The sequence below is a fragment of the Misgurnus anguillicaudatus genome, chromosome 22, assembly GCF_027580225.2.
Source record: "Misgurnus anguillicaudatus chromosome 22, ASM2758022v2, whole genome shotgun sequence".
In the NCBI taxonomy this organism is placed as follows: domain Eukaryota; kingdom Metazoa; phylum Chordata; class Actinopteri; order Cypriniformes; family Cobitidae; genus Misgurnus; species Misgurnus anguillicaudatus.
This window is the reverse complement of record NC_073358.2, coordinates 26,596,725-26,614,382: the sequence shown is the minus strand read 5'-3', so window position 1 is coordinate 26,614,382 and position 17,658 is coordinate 26,596,725. Positions and strand designations below refer to the sequence as shown.

Genomic DNA, 17,658 nt, shown 5'->3' with positions numbered 1-17,658 from the left:
AAAACTCCCTGCACTGTCGAGAGATGGGCGGCTGGGAGATTATCTGGAGGAGATATGATTAAAAAATCATCTAAAAGATGTACGACGTGGGGAATTGCGTAGTTATTGGAAAGAATCCAGCAAATGGCTTCTGACAGCATGTCAAAAATTTTGGGGCTACTTCTACACCCGAAAGTTAATCGGACGGAAAAGTAGAATTTATTGCGCCAGCATATGCCAACCAGGTGCCAAAAATCAGGGTGGATTGGCATGATTTTGAATGCTGATGTAATATCTACTTTTGCCATCCATGCGCCGCGACCAGCATTTTTAATGAGAGTGATAGCTTGATCAATGTCATGGTAATTCAACGAAAATTCTTCGAGCGGAATGAGGCTGTTAATGCTAGGAAAAGGAGAAGAGTGTGGTGAAGAAAGATCGAAAATGAGGCGCTTTTTTCCAGAAAATTTCCTGGTGGCTACCCCAATTGGACTCACGCGAAATGTACTGAAAGGAGGAGCGGAAAAGGGGCCCATGATGAATTTCTCATTGACCTCTTTTTGAATTAACAAGTCGACGGTTTCGGGTTCAACGAACGCTGACTGCAAATTTGGACAGATCATGTTTGAGGTAGGCGAAGCTAATACGCCTGGATTGAAACCCTGCGAGAGGCCGTTCAAGAGGTAGCTTGTGAAATTATCGTTGGGATGTGATGCTAACTCTGTGGATAAACAGGAAATATTGACAGGAGTCGATAAATATTTATATGATTTTTTATTTGATTTTTTGATGGGACAAATAATGAGAGCGTGCGCTCCTCCACAGTAGCTGCAGACATGGGTGTAACGGCAGTGGTTCCTGGTGCATTTCCCGCTGTTGAAATTGTGACATACGTCTCCTGCAGTGGATTGGCGTTGTCCAGTGGAACTTCTATGAGGGAGTGTGCTTTGCTGGTTTGCTAGGTGCGGAACGTAGCTGGTGGATCTGATGTGAGTTGCATCCGTGACTGGTGGAATATTGTGATTGACTAGGGGGCACGAAATGGTGTTGTGAGCTACCGAACGGCAAACTGCACACGTGATGTTTTGGACCCCGAGAAAAACTCTGTTGTGAATCTCGGTGTCCAGTTCCCCCCCAATAGGGACACTGGTTCCACTGAGCGATGCGAATGGCGCATTTGGCGGAAAATAAACGGTGGTAAGTCTAAAAATGAGATCCTCCGTGTGATAAAGCGAGCTCCGCAATTATGGTGAGGTAATCGCTGAGCTCGCGTCTCCTATGTGGGTATGTTGTGCAGATTACTTCTAAATACCGTGAAAAAGCAATAGTGAATTCGGCCAAACTTAGAATGCGAGAAGAAATTTGTGCAGTGTTTTTGAGTGTTACTGTGAATTCCCCACAATTGATCTGCTTGTCAGTCTGGGGAGGTGAGAGTGGTGAAAGAAGTGTAAAAAGATCTACGTCCGCACCTGCTAAAATCTGCTGCCTGATGGAATTGATGACAGGGGGAGGTTCCAAGGCCAATGCGTTGGGTGGGATGGGCATTGGTGCTGCGGTAGCCAGCGTGAAAGGTTGACGGGTCTGGGGAACAGAATCAACAGAAAAAGAAGCCGCTGGAGCCGCTTGCGGAGACAGCCTCACGCTTTGGGTCGATCCGTGGGCGAAAATATCAGGTTGAAAAGTCATAGAGGGTGCCGGGGCCTGACTCGTTAGCGGAGGCATCCTCACGCTCGTGTCGGCTCCTGCGGCAAAAACCGGGGCCTGACTCGTTAGCGGAGGCATCGTCACGCTCGTGTCGGCTCCTGCGGCGAAAACCGGGGCCTGACTCGTTAGCGGAGGCATCCTCACGCTCGTGTCGGCTCCTGCGGCGAAAACCGGGGCCTGACTCGTTAGCGGAGGCATCCTCACGCTCGAGTCGGCTCCTGCGGCAAAAGTGGGAAAAATGTGAGAGTGAAAGATAGAAGCGGCCGGCGCTGCTGCTGAACGCAACCCTTGTGACAGATAGACGGAGGGGCAGCAGGCCATAGGCCGGGAGAAGGAAGTTGCAGTGGGAGGAGCGAAGCCGTTGCCATGAGCGGAAGCATGTTCGCGCTGTCTGGCTGGCTTGCTGGCTTCCTCGCTTGTGTGCTGGCTGCTGGAGACATCGGCGGGCGGCCCAGGCTAGCTGATGGCTTCATGCGGCGTCTTTGAGACCTCTTTGTTTTCCCCGATGTCTTTCGGGAGTACGGTGTACTCCGTGCTTGTGAAGACGAGGAGTCAGAGCTCGCTGACACGGCTGTTTGCGGGGGTTGAGTAGCCCTCTGGCTATCACGGAGGAGGCTGAACAGCTGCGCCTTTGTTTGCTTGCGAGAAAATGGAATATCCGCGTTTTCAAGCGCTAGTCTGAGGCCTAGGACCGTCCATTTCTTGATATCGGGGATTCCTGGAGAAGCAGAAGCGTAAGAAGAAGCCGGTGATGGTGGTGAGCGCCTCTGCGGGGTGCGAGGAGACGGTCTTTTTCTCCTCGGGGTTCGTTCAGCAGTGCGGGAAGATCGCCCGGCCTGTGGGGAGGCCTCGGGCTCGAATGAAACATCCCGGCCGCTGTTGGAAGGCCCGGGAGAATCCTGTGCTGTACGGTGCATTTCCTGTGCTACGTTTAATTGTCTGGACATCTTGCGAAGATTCCGGAGAATGAGGGTAAGGAGTCTTGATTATTTATAGAGCTGGTACTAAGTTTGTTGTGCTTATTAGTGATTAATAAACAGCTGTGTTCAATGCTTAATGATCGAGAACCAGCTGTGTTCATTTATTAGTGATTGAGAGCCAGCTGTGTTCATTGATTAATGATCGAGAGCCAGCCGTGTTCATTGACTGATCAGCTCCTCCCAAACCTTGTTTATATAAAACATCATATAATAAAAAGGAGCAGGAAGTTATACATTTGGAAATATATTTATGTATTATTACAAGTCGGTAAACAATTCAAGTCAAATATTAGCTGAATATTATTTTCCAAATCATTCTGAAGTATCAGTTTTTGCAGTGATGCCATGTTATGTTAACAGTTGTTCCAAGTTTCATGAAAGGTGTTTCACCATGATGCTTACAGTATATTACTTTACATGAACAAACAATTAAAGTTATTAATTTGTATATATGTCTGGATTTTTTCCCAACTATTAGTTCAAATTGCAAAACCAAAAAAATGACCAACATTAAACTTTTACTTAAAAAGTAAAAAGGTCTAAAATCAACAACCAACAGTTTAGGTAAGTTGTTTTTGTCTTTTCTAAGATATTTTATGAATTTTAGGCTGTTCTTTAGTAATAAATAACACTTTAACATGTTTCAGAGCTGTAAAGAAAAATGACACATCAAAGTAAAAACAAAAATGAAAGTGATTTTCAGTGCGCAGCAGTACGGGTGAGTTGCAGCTGATGTTTTCTATGCTATCTAAATACAGTAGATTTGTGTGAGAAAAAAACATAATAAAAATGATTTGTCATGTTAAATATATGTTTTTGTAATAACATTTAAATATAGTTAAATAAGATGAATTGAATTATTGAAATAATACGCAGAATGAATATGTGTGCGTGTATGATATTTTTCACATGTGCTATTGTGCTTTGCTCAATATAGCCTACTGTAGTACAGCGGCATCTGGTGACCATTTATTTAATAGAATCATGGCATACATGGTGAACAAGAAGTTGAACTCTTCTCGTTCTCTGTTGTTATTATTGCTGTGTCATGATGGGATAATAATCAACTTGGATATTCTGTAATCCAAACAGTGCTTTCATATGAATGTTATTATCCCATATCATGTTGTACAGTTTATCACTTATACATAGTGAAAACTATAATAACTATAGTTTTTATGTGATTTTACTCACTGCTTACCTATGTAATCTTTCTAAAATAAGTAGGCATGTGTGCCTACACTGTAAAAAAATGCTGTAATTATGCAGCTGGTTGCCAGTAACTTACTGTAGAAGATAAAGACGGAAAATGTTTCATGTTCATTTAACTTTGAACAAACTGTTGCCAGTAAATAACATAAATGTAAAATCTACAGTAAGTTACTGGCAGCCAGTTGGCAGTAATACTCAGTAATACTGTAATTTCTACAGAAATGTTTTACAGTGTATGCTACAGTACTTGCATTTATATACCCGAATAACACTAAACTAATAAATGATCCGGTTGAACGGGTAAAAAACTATTTTTTTGTATACTGTATATGCTCTTATTCACTTGCAATACTATTTTTTCCGTGTTTTACATAATACTGTGTTATACGAAACACTTTACACACATAGACGGCTGAAGACTTCTTTTTTAAGTGTGCACAATGCAAAGTTCATCACAATATGTATGTAGCTCGTCATCCGTGTGGTTTGTAATTTCAAAATATGTGTTCTGCACGTAGAGTGAACCTATGTGCATCACGTGTCTTGTCAAAATAAGTGCCTGCTGCAGACGCGTCTAAAGGGTTTATGATAAAAGAGACACTCACGTTTGCCCGATACTCACATAATCTTATGTGTAATTAGAGTTTACTGTTAAAGGAGTGTCTTGCAATTTGTGAACGTGAGCGTCTCTTTTATCATAAACGGTTTTGACGCGTGTGCAGCAGGCTCTTATTTTGACAAAACTCGTGATTCACATGGTTCACATGACAAAACAAACACAAATGTTGAAAACAGGAGCCACACACATGACACTCCGAACACATATTTTGAATCTGCGCCTCTTGGAAGAGCAGTCATGAGCCACCACTGTTTCCATATAAAATGACAAACAGACTGATAGGTTTTTAGACTTAAAAAACTATACAATATTTAAAAAATACCACCATTATGTTTTGTTTAGGGGAGCTCCTGCACAAATGCATATGAACTGTACAGACTTAAGAAAAATGTATGATCAATTTCAGAAATTTATCAGCAATGGTACAGACTGAAACAAGTGAAGTCCGTGGAACAGAAGTCCAGTCAAGCATGAGCTCTGAAGTTCAGAATCCAGAAGAACACACTGATCAATCTTTTAAGATTCTTGGTAAATCAGTAAAAATAACAGAAGCAATTGCCTAAAATTCAATGTAAAACTGATGTCACCGGGTGACCATGATAGGGCGGAACCAAAAGTGGCGAAGAAAGGTTCCGCCTGAAGATGGTTTCCGCCCGGGCCCGGTTTTTAACTGCACCATTTTACTTCCTGGTCTCCCTAGCGACACAGATGATGGACAAACGAGCAACAGGTGTGACAAATCAAGCTGAGCACTCATGATTGGAGGAGGGAACAGGAGACGCACATAAAAAGGCCCAAAGAAGCCCAAAGAGGGAAGTCGTTTCGGGCACGAGTTGCTGCACTGCCTAGGGCAGACCCGATCACACGCTCCGTCCTTAGAGGAGCCGGAGGGCGCCGTTGATCCACTGAAGTGCTAATAGCACATGGAAAGAGTGCGGCAGCCAAGAAAGGCGAAAAGGACGGAGCGGTGGATTTTAAAGGAGAACTGCACCGGAACGTGCTTGTTGTGTGCTTTGTGTATGCTGTGTTGCTGCTTTGCAGACGGACTACGCTGGTCTGATCGTTCCCCTGGGGAAGAGAGAAAAGGAAAGTCAGCTGGGCAAAGGAATACTGGGTGATTTCACTTGTGAGTGAGCGGATACAGAGCTATTGAGTTTGCAGAAACAGGAAACTATTGACAAACGAAGAGTGAGTAACAGTTGTAGTAATTCTCTGTGTGATACCTGGAAGAAGAGTTTGCTTGGTGTGTGTTTTTTTTGTGTTTGAGGTCCCTGGCCCCACTGGAGAGGGAAGCGTGGGCGAGCCGCGGGTTGACCGGAAACACGGAAGAGATACTTGGTAAGAAGCGCCGTTTATTAATAGAGCAGTGGCCCTGCGGGAAAAGGAAGCGCGGGTGAGCCAGAGGAGTCATAAACAACACGCCGGGGCTGTGAATAACATACATCTTGCTCTCATCGGTAGCCTAACCATCGCCCAACAATCCTCTCGAGGGAGTCGAAGTCAGGTGGCTAGGTCGATTAAAAAATCACGTGAAGTGTGTACAAGAATGCTGTGGGTGAGTTTCACTTATTGATGGTGTTTACGCTATGCTTGCTGTGTGTATGCTGTGCTTGTAGCAACCAAACTGCCCAGCCTCGGACGAGTCGCGAGATGACGACATCTGTTGTGGCCTGAGTCCTACGGAGAGGGAGAATACCAAGCCTTGTGCCCCTGGTGTGTCAACGAGCGCTTCTCTCATCCAAAGAGCAGACAGTGGTTAAACCCTGTGAGTACTGTAGAAAGTGCACCGTGCGGATTGAGGGTCATAGCTGTGTGTGTATTGACCTTCCTAACAGAAGCTAGTGGTGTGCGGAGCCCCGACGAGAGTTCGCCCCAACTCGAGACCCCGGTCGTGGAAGTAGGAGGGGGAGTTTGGGAAGCGTTCGGCTCCGCGCCACTGGACCCACCAGTCCCTACGACGCCCGGACAGCTTGAGTGGATGGGTGAAGGAATACGGTGCACCAACGCTGTAGCGAAAGTCCACTGTCTGTGAGTGAGCGTAAAGATCCCCAGTGCAGTGAGTAATTTATTCTGTGAAGTGGAATTAATCTGTGCTTATAGCAATTACTACCTGTGTCCCAGCGAAGGCTCTGTGTGTGTGAACGAAGATCCCCAGTGCTGTGAGTAACGCATCCTGTGAAGTGAAATTAATCTGTGCTTATAGCAAATATTTACCTGTGTTCCAGCGAAGGCACTGTGTGTGAGAACGAAGATCCCCAGTGCTGTGAGTAACGCATCCTGTGAAGTGAAATGAATCTGTGCTATAGCAACCACTTACCTGTGTCTCGACGAAGGCTCCGTGTGAAGCGAAGGTCCCCAGTCCCTGTCCCAAGTGGCCCTGGAGGCGAGAAGAAGACCTATTAGTTTTAAATTGCCCTTTCCCCTCTCCCCCTTTCCCTTTTCCTTTTTTTTTTAAATATTTAATAAAGTTTATTTTAAACGTAGTCTCCTCGTCTGTCTGGTCATTGGGGTGGTCTTGGGAACCTCCTCGAGGTGGAAGAGTTGAGAGGGGCGTGACCTTTAGTCTATTCGGGTCCGCCCCCGGCCGTGACACTTACTTTAAAAAGTGGATGCATAAATGATGCACTATTTTTAAGTACATCCAGCGTGTTATTTTTAACAGTATACAGTGTACAAGTCCACTGCCTAGATAGTTATATTTACTAAAAATAATTCAACACAATTGAAAATAAGTTTCAACACAAAAATATTTCCTTCTTACAAATATTAAGGGAAATATTTTAAAAGGAGCAAGGATATAATTTTCATGTGTTGGTATTGCAGAAAAAACTATGAAAATCATAGCAGATTTTTTTTGTTAGTATTCAAAGGTTTATGGAGAAATATAAAAAGATAGGCTACTTGTGCAAGAGTCATATTTGCATGAGTGGGAAAACTAAAAAAATCTAATTACGGAAAAGTACTGTCATACTTCCCAAACATGCAGTGTGGCTGTACTAAATACAAATCTTTTACTAAAAAGAAGCCATTTATAAAGTACTCATGAGTATAGCAATGGCAAATTTTGCACCGCGTGAATTCCGCTTGTTAATGTATCATGTAATTTACAAATGTATCTTTCATCTGTTTTTTGTTTTTTTTTGGTGCTAAAACTAAAATTATAGACATAAAAATAAATATATCTAAAATTATTACGTAAATATAGAAACATATTATAAATAGGCTTAAAGGAATAGTCTACTCATTTTCAATATTAAACTATGTTATTACCTTAACTAAGAATTGTTGATACATCCCTCTATCATCTTAGTGCATGCACGTTAGCGCTGGAGCGCGCTGTGACACTTCGATAGCATTTAGCTTAGCCCCATTCATTCAATGGTACCACTCAGAGATAAAGTTAGAAGTGACCAAACACATTAACATTTTTCCTATTTAAGACGAGTAGTTATACGAGCAAGTTTGGTGGTACAAAATAAAACCTAGCGCTTTTCTAAGCGGATTTAAAAGAGTAACTATATTTTATGGCGTAATAGCACTTTTGGGAGTACTTCGACTCGCCTGAAAAATCCACTCCCCTCAGACCCGTCGCCAGACCTCAGTCTTAAGGGGGGCATATGAAATGCATGGGAGGGCACACTTATTATTAGCCTACAGTAGGCCTACGTATACTTATAATAATATATACTCTATTCGCGCAGCACGTAATCATCACGTTAAACAACCATCAGCAATATGACCAGATAGCCTATAGCCTACACACCACATTACATATAGAAACAATTTTATGAATATCCATAAATCTATACAACATAATACATGTGACACCAGACATCTCTCAAACATTGCATTTTAAAGCAGTCAACAGAGGGATATGCATTGCCATGAGACACGTGCACACACACACACACACACACACACACACACACACACACACACACACACACACACACACACACACACACACACACACACATTCACACACACGCACGCAGACTTTGAACCTACGGTACTGTGGAGGCGAGGCAGCGCTGTCGTCTCTCCCATCCCTCCTCCTGTCAGTACAGCGGCAGGCGGCGTTTCTCCGAGCAGAAGCTCCTCATTAATAAAGTGTCCACTCGGAATTAAACTTGTGAGTGAGGTCCTTTTCAGAAGCAAGCTGAATCACCGCAGTGAACAAGTCCATATCTTCTGAATGTAGCTTAGTCTGTTAGGCCCGGGGTCGGGCTCCACGTTAGAGGTCTTCACGGGTCCACTTAGATCCGAAAACCCGAGGTCCGACCCGAGACCCGATCGGGTTCGGGTCTAAAAGTTTCACATGTGCCTCGGACACGGGTCGGGTACAATAATAGCGGCATCGGGTCTCGGGTAATTTAAAAATGAATGTGTTTTTTCTGAACGGACCCGAACTCTCTCGCCTGTGTGCGTCAATGTCCTTTTCAAACCTCTCATCTGTTTGCCAAGAGCGCTTGCGACATTGTGTGGTTGTCGGAAGGTTCATTTTTCGTTGAGACAAACATGTCAGTCAATTATAAATGTACATTTTAGCGGTTACGTTGGTGTCGTCGTCAGATAACAAAGTAAAACCAATGGAGCAGCTCGCCAAATTGGTTGCAAGGCCACCGGAGTTCTTTCTGTCTGACTGCTGCGCGTCTTTTGGAGACTGTTGTTGGGCTTTTAACCATTTGCGGATAATATCCATCTTAAAGCAGTATAGCTAAGCGAAAACTCATCCAGTTTAAAAAAGTGCGGTAACTGTTGAGCGGCTACACTGACGTAGGCTACGTCACGTACGTGTCGTACGTAGCCTCGTGATAGGCTGTTGCAGTGTAGCTAGATTCCCATCAATCAAACAAAATCACACCATTGTTTTTTATATTTTTAATGTTTTAATTATAAAGAATACAACATTAATGCAACACAAAATTAGCAACATTAATAATTTAAAATGACAGTATTGTTTTAAATACTGGGGGGGCACAAGCGTCCTTGAGGGCGGGCCCGGCCCCCTAAGGCCCGCCCATAGCGACGGGTGTGACTCCCCTTCTCCCTCTCATAATGGGAGAGGGAGGGTGTTACTGCGCCGAGTCGAAGTACTCACAAAAGTGCTATTACGCCATAAAATATATACCCGAAATCTTGTTTTTCGTCTTTCGGTAAAACGAAAAAACGAACAAAGGAGACGTTTTCTCTTTTTAGCTTATTTTATTTGAAGTTGAAAAACAAACTATCAAAAGGTACACGGACCAGGATTTATTTTTTAGAGTTTAGCTCTTAAGCTTATGGACCCTTTAAACATTAATCTTTTCTTTCTACTGAAGGAAATAAATATTACATCCTCAAACCTGAAAAGACATTTAAATGTCATAAAGATATTATTGGAAAAATCCAAGGAATATCGTGTCTAGAGGAGGTGAAGTCTGTGGAGGAGTGTGATTTTCTAGTGGTTTTCTGCATGATTGTGTCAAAAGCAAGAACTGACATTGAAGCTGCACTGAAGGAGCTTAATAAACTTTCAGGTAATGTACTGAGGGTAAATATACATTAGGGGATACTGGAGGAGTGTTACAACTCCATTGTTTTAATTCAATAATACCACATTTATCTCTTTTTAATAAAGAAATCTATAACATGTCATGAATTAATGCCCAAAGATTGCTGCCGGGGGTGAGATGTAAACAAAAGACAATACAAAAAGAAATTTCGTAATCAATATATCCACATTTCTGTGTGGCTTTGTGGCCTTTAAGCATTTACATTTTAACAAAGCTTAACAAATCAGAAACAAATATTATTAGAAACAAATTTAAAATATATATACAGTATATATACACAATTTTGAATCTCTAAAAGTATATTTCTTATTAATTTAACCTCTACATTTAAACAGAGTCTAAACCGATCATTTTTATGGTGCTGCATCACACATTTGACAAAGAGAAAACTGTACCAGACAGCAGCAGGAGTGTAAACAGGATAAATACGCTCACAGTGGATCTTCTGTTCTATGAGGATGAAGGACTCCTGGAGTGCATGAAAAATACTGAAACATTGGAGAGGATTGAGAAATTGCTACTTCAGGTATGATATATTGTTCAGAACAAATGTTGTATGCATTTTAATTCAAAATGCAGGATAAAATCTCTTTATATTCAAAGCTTTTAAAATGGTATTTCATTTCATTTAACAAGATTAATGCTGTATAAATGAAACAGTTGTGAAGCAAGAGTAAAATCACAAAGAGTAACAAACCAGAAACAACAACACACCATATAAACACAAACAAACATATAACAGTACAGTTTTTATTTATTATTATTTTTAATTCATTTTTATTATAATTGATTCATGTTAAAAATCAAGTTCAGCCAGAAATTAATTTTATAAATATTTAATAAACTATTTTGTTTTAATTGGGAGCATGCTGACTGGATTTCCTTCATTTACAATTCAATGTGGGCAGTGTGTAGTTCCCGTTGGGTAAACTCATCTTAATTAATTGATCCCGACCATACATGTGTCATCTTAACTAAAAAAAAGGAATAATGAAAATTTACTTACTACTCTTTATTAACGTAATAGGACACAGATGCACAAGCTGAGGCGCTTAAAGGTAAATTATTATCACTACATAAAAGCGAGTCATTATTTTTATTAAGATATTAAAACATATTTTATCTGCATTTCATTTTTCTTTTATAATTTTTAAGTAATTCGAATACAGAATAACAAACAATCAGCATTACAGTATTTGACATTTTGTTCACAGTAGGTGTAAAAGGTGACAAACAGGAGACAACATTGCTTGAAGAAATAGATTTTCTAATGGTGGACAAAGGTAAATTTATGTAGGGCAGAAAAACTAAAATATTTTGCATTAAGAGTGACAGCTTATTTTTGTTTTGTTGAGAATATGTCTACACATCAACGTCACAGGAAATGAATAAATGTTTAGTAGCATTGAGTATACATATAAAACATCACTACTGTACATCAGATACCATTTTATTCACAGATGAGCTATATATAGTACAGTGGTTCTCATAATTTTTGACTCTCAGGTTCCCTCCGTCCTATTTAAAGGTTTAAAATATATAACAAAAAATATATATATGAAGGTTACATTTTTTGTTAGGAGAGATAACATTATGACCCCATGCCTATGTTTAGGTCCCTCTTTTGCCACCAACGACTACAATAGACCTTAGAACCAGCATTCACTTTTTCAGCAGTTTCAGCTCAGATCCTTACACTTGCCAATTTTTCCTGCTTATAACACAACTTTGAGAGAAAAAGAAACACTTGTCCTCAAAGTTGATGTGTTAGAAGTAGAAAAGTTGTCAAGCGTAAGGATCTGAGCGACTTTGACAAGGGCCAAATTGTGGTGGCTAGACGATGGGATCAGCGCTTCTCCAAAACAGAATACAATCAGGGTGGTGGAAACGTCTCGGGTACATAACTTTTGTTCCTTGAGAAAGGGAATGAGATACTGCGTCATGAAATGGCACTAACAGCATGCGCTCACATTAACTTTTTGTACAACTATATGAAGCCCTTATAAAGGCACAGAGTGATGAAGTCACGATTGATAGCAGAACAGGAAGGTATAAAAGGGAAGTGTAAACATAGCTAGCTTCAAAACATGAAAAGTAAAAGTGAACTACACACAATTTCAGGACATAAGAAAATGGGAACCAGATAAAGATGGGAGGTCTTTAAACTTTAAAACCTCATAAACATGTGGTGGGAAGACTACCCTGCCACATCACAGAATTCTTGCATAGATAACCCGACAAAAGGGCCTGAGATGAATCCATACTTCTAGTTGAATATGCCCCAACTAGCAGAGGTGAAGGTTTACCACACACATCATAAGTTAATGAAATAGCTTCTATTATCCATTTACTTATGGATTGTATAGAAGCTTGTCTTCCTCTATTGGCACCCGACCCCTGCTTGGTACTCATCACTGACAGTATTCATGCACATTGTGGTATATATGACTTAACTTCCTAATGATGTGTGTATAATGTGTATAAGTGTTGACTTGATACCCTTTTCTTTATCCCTTTTTCCAGAAGAAGCTATTGCATCAACTCTGATTGTCCTGCTGGGCATGTCTGGATCTGGGAAAAGTGCAGCAAAAAGCATGATATTTGGGCGAGATGAAAGAAGTCAGACTGGTGTCTGTACAGCCACTCAGAAGATAACAAAAGAGAGAGGAAGATTAGGTGGAGACCAGGTGTCTGTGTTAGATACTCCTGACTGGTTCAGTTCTGGGTTCTCAATGGAGCAAATAAAGCAAAACATACAACTCATTAGTATGTGTTCCTCCGGACCTTATGCTCTCCTTCCAGTTATACCAATAAAAAGTGAGTTTACTGTAGAGGAAAGAGAGATGGTGAACAATATGGAGAAAACGTTTGAAGAGATATCATGGGAGAGGGTAATAATCCTTTTCATTATTACTGATGAACAAAAAAATCAAAACATAGATAAGGACAACTTTCTCCAGCACTACCCCAACTACAAGGAACTGGTGAAAAAATGTGGTGAAAGATTTCATTTGTTCAGTTTTAGTCAGACAGGGAATAGCAAACAGCTACTAGAGCTGCTGGAGAAGATAAAGAAGATGGTTGGAGGAAACAACAGTGATGTCTGTGAGAAGGACATGAATTGGACCACTTCTAAAACAGATACAGCTAATAAAACAAAAGATGAAAGGGAGATAAGTTACATTCAAGAACCACTGCCTAAATCTCAGCGCACAGTTTGGATCTCAGAATGTCCAAAAAATATAAAAAAACAGAAGTGCTTAGTAATCAGAGGTAGCCAGAGAATTTAGAAACGTCTGACAGTTGTAATGACTTCTTGACATTACTGTATAAATCTGAAGAAAATCACTACTAGCACAAATTATCAAATTAGCATGTGTGTTCACATTATGAGCTGCATACAGTTAACAGCTTTTAACAGCAAAATCAACCAAATATATAAACAATAACAATAAGGTAGATTATTCGGTATGTTATGGGTTGATCTATTGTATCATTTTAAAATACCTGTCAATGCTATCGAATTAATGTTTTGTTAGTTACATTTTTTGTTAGTAGTAAAAATTTTTGAAATTGATGTGAAGTGTAGATATATGCTGTTAAAGAGGAAACTGTGTCTGTACTCAATTTCTTTAGTGCCACACAAAATTTAGAAAAACAATGTTTACTGATATTGCCAAACAGACAAAAAATATAGAAAAGCAGCATGAATATCCCATATGGCTTGTGTGATATGTTCCTATCTTGTTTTCAGGAACAGACTGACATGTAATTGTTAATATTCACTGAAAAATTCACATTTACTCATATTCAAGTAGATATATTGCAAAAACATACTTGAAAATACTTTGCAGCTAAAAATGTTTTGCTTAAAATGACTGCTGCATGGTGCGTTGTTGTAAAGTGCTACAAAACACTTTTGGTTTGACATGAATCACATGATAAAGTGAAAGTCACAGATGACACAATTGTTCAGAGGATAGCAGCATACGGTAAGTTGCCTTGAATGATATCATCTAATGTCATTTAAATGTATTTAACATCATGAAAACAAGTTTTATACTATTTAACTATAACACAAAGAGTGAAAAGTGTTTGAGTCTCTAGCTTAGTAGAAAAGTCTGAGCACATATGAAACTTAGAGAAGACAAATGTGAGATTCAAGCGAAAGTCTTCATTTGATGTCAAAGTAACCTTATTTATGTCATGGAGAAACTTTTGAGATGTTAAAGAGATCTCACTTTTGATTTTTCTTTTGTATGGGATATGACTTGTGTGTTATATTCCTCTGATCTTGTTTTCAGAAACAGACTGCATTGTCATTTTATATATTTCTTTATGTTCAACCCTTCTCCTGTTCACATTCACAAATATGTTGTCTAACATGTTTGTCATGTCAGGTTTCATACCATTAGGCCATGTTCACGTTTGCATATGCAAAAGTGTTATCTATGGGCTTCATGGCATGAGGAAATAAGTTTTCTTTGAAATACATTTGTAAAATATAAAAAAACAAGATAAATTTCATTGCTATGACCATGGGCGAGGCTAGCCCCTTTTTAGGGGTGCTTCAGCACCCCTAAAAAGGAGCTCAGCACCCCTAAAACTTGGGGCAAGAAATTTAATTATTCTAAAATGTTCGTTCGTCTTTGACCAGGTTAAATAATGTCCAAAACATACTCCGTAGTTTGTGGTTTAAAATGTGTAATAAGGTAGAAAATGAAAACCTCCCCGCTTAGCAAATGGTGTCATCCTCTTCTTCTACTTCTCTGTACCTGCATCGCTTAGCCCGTCCGTCATTCAGCGTGAAACACACGCAGAGTGAGAATCAGTTAAGTGTTGTGATGTAACTTTTTGTTCAAATCTTACAAAATGTTATGTTTATAATGAGCGAGTGAATCACGAATCAATCTTTCAAGCTGTGTTTTTGTCTTATAATGAATCACCATGGTACACGTATAATAAGTGTTTATTTTCGGATTATTTTAGTCCGGCGGGTACCCGCGCGCTGCGGAGTAGCAAAGTACCTGGGTGACTCGTCCATAGACTTAAACGGAGAGAAGTAGCGCCGGTTACAATGTTCTTCCGCAAGACGCATGCAGTGGGTCTCAGTGGGTAGTTGCATACGTGTGTCTCCGTTGTTAAAGTTTATTGTATGATTTATCGTTCATTTGAGACTTATTTTAACAATCGGTTGTCATGTAAACATGACATCACGTGCGTCTTTTCTGGTCAGTCGTCATGAAAACATGGCGTTTGGAACAGAGTGAAAACAAACTACATATCACTATACCACCAGTAGGCTACCGGTAAGTTATGTGTGAAATCACTAACTGTCTGACTATCAAACTAGACAATAAATATTTTTTTTAGTTTGTCACATGTAGACTAATATGAAGGGGATAACGTTTTTAACCCTTAGTGCAGGAATCACAAGTGTTTTGTTTTAGACATATAGTAAAGGTAATGGTTCAATTAAAGGACTGTTAAAAGAAAAGCTGCAAATTAACAAACTATTAATAAACCTACCATATATTGTAGGCATAAAAGTTATAAACTAGGAGATCTGTCATTTTGACAAAGGCTTGAAACGATACACTGTATATTCACATAAAACCATACCCACACTGCTGGTGTAGCCCACCTTTTGTCCTGAGACTTTAATATGGCATTAATGGCAAAAATGTGCTAGCTCACCATTAATTAGAAATAAAAAGGTTGGCAAAAAAAATGCATCTGAAAACTCATCAGATTGATGCTTTAATATGTTATTTAAAAAAAATAACATATTTTTAAAAAATAAGCAAAATAAGCATGCTCCCTGACCCTAGAGGGGTAATATTCTTCTCATCTTTTTCATCCCTGACCCATTTTCATGCCTGAAAGGTCTCCAAAAAAATCTTTATTTTGGAGTTAGTTGAACCAATGTTAAAATGATAGCTATTTTACAATAGACATATTATTGGTTTCTGTAGGAAAAAAGAGCGGGTGGTGGCAGCGGAGCTCATTGGGTGCTCAGCACCCCTAAAGCTCTAACCCTAGAATCGCCTCTGGCTATGACTGCTGCATGTTGTATTGTTAAACACTATAAACTTTATGTCATATTTCATATCATTATTGCCATATAAGAGTATTAATTACTTGCATAAAACTTGTTGTGTTCTTATATGTATGTGTTTTGTGTGCGTAGACTCTTAGAAAGGATGTGTTAATTTTTTACACATCATTGTGCAGTAAGCTTTTAACACATTATGTGTAAATTTTAAAACAGTTTGTGTCATTTTGTGTTGATTTTGTGTTAAAATATAACACATGTTGTGTTAAAAGTAACACAAATGTGTTGTTTTGATAATAACACAGAAATGGGTGGACTCTGGGACACTAATGTGTTGTTTTTAACACATTCGTTCTAAGAGTGTATGAATCCATATCTTTAGGACATCTAGCCTAGACGTTTACATTAGATTCAAAGGGTGCAACATTTTCATATAAATACACATTTGACATAGATGGCAGTGGGTCTGTAATTTGTCAGTTTACTGTGGATCTAGTTGTGGTTTATTAATAAAAGGCTTAACTTTTATTTTAAAGGGGATAGGGGAAATATTATGAGGATCAGACTTTTTCCATGTTTAAGTGCTATAATTGGGTCCCCATTTCCATCAACCTAGAAAAAAAGAAAAAGAGCAACCCAGTTACTTAGTTTTGGTAAACCATTCTCTGCAAGCATGTGAAAAAATATGTAAATGAAATTTGGCTCCCCTTGTGATGTCAGAAGGGGATAATACCGCCCCTTAATCTTCACTAAAAAGAACACACACAAAGTGGCAATTTTAACATGCTATAATAAAGGATCTATATGGTATGTTGAGCTAAAACTTCACATACATACATACTCTGGGGACATCAACGATTTTTTTGACATCTTAAAAAAGTCTTATGAAATGTCCCCTTTAATATGAATTCACAGGTTAAAGTTTACCAAATTCTTTCGCATGAGCTTGCATTTCCAGTCTGCAGCAGTCACATGCGCATAAATAGAGGACAACAGAACAAAAATGTTGCACAAGATTTTTATCAGCTTGTTCAGGTGTGTTTAACTGAGTTGGGGCTAAACTCTGCAGGACAATGGCTCTCAAGGAGCAATCTTGGACACCCCTGCCCTGCCGTAAGGCTAATCACTGAAACTTTAAACTTGTGGGGACTTTACAGTTAAGTGGCTTCTAGTGATCATTTAGGATATATGGTAAATATGATTACAGTGCTACTTATAACTGCATTGTCATGTAATGCTGACCAATGTTGCCAATATGTCTATAGTGCATTCAGTTTCATTACAATTTTATGTTTTGATGATTCAGTTTTTTTTTGTTAAAGGAACACACCCAGATTTTGGGAATTTAGCTTATTCAACGTATACCCCAGAGTTAGATAAGTCCATACATTCCTTTCTCATCTCTGTGCGTGCTGTAACTCTGTCCCAGATAGCAGTCAGTTCTGGGCCGATTCTGGCTTTTTTCCGCCAGTGTCGGCTGAAAGCCGGACAGACTTTTAGTGTATGCGCCAGAACTGGCCCAGATGAGGAAATAGTATACCAGTAATAAACACT

General features: G+C 39.7%; 1 protein-coding gene and 1 long non-coding RNA gene across 2 annotated transcripts; both read left to right on the top strand.

The window, feature by feature from the left end:
• Positions 1-4,897: 4,897 nt before the first annotated feature.
• On the top strand, positions 4,898-13,821 carry LOC129440494 (uncharacterized). The gene is made up of 6 exons (XM_073860784.1): positions 4,898-5,022; positions 9,816-10,013; positions 10,385-10,575; positions 12,416-12,453; positions 12,535-13,264; positions 13,804-13,821. Exons 1-6 carry the CDS (start codon positions 4,914-4,916, stop codon positions 13,819-13,821), a joined length of 1,284 nt encoding a protein of 427 aa, XP_073716885.1. The 5' UTR covers positions 4,898-4,913.
• LOC129440496 (uncharacterized) lies at positions 5,031-6,977 on the top strand. The gene is made up of 2 exons (XR_008643125.2): positions 5,031-6,550; positions 6,720-6,977. It is a non-coding gene; the product is annotated as an uncharacterized lncRNA (long non-coding RNA).
• Positions 13,822-17,658: the final 3,837 nt, after the last annotated feature.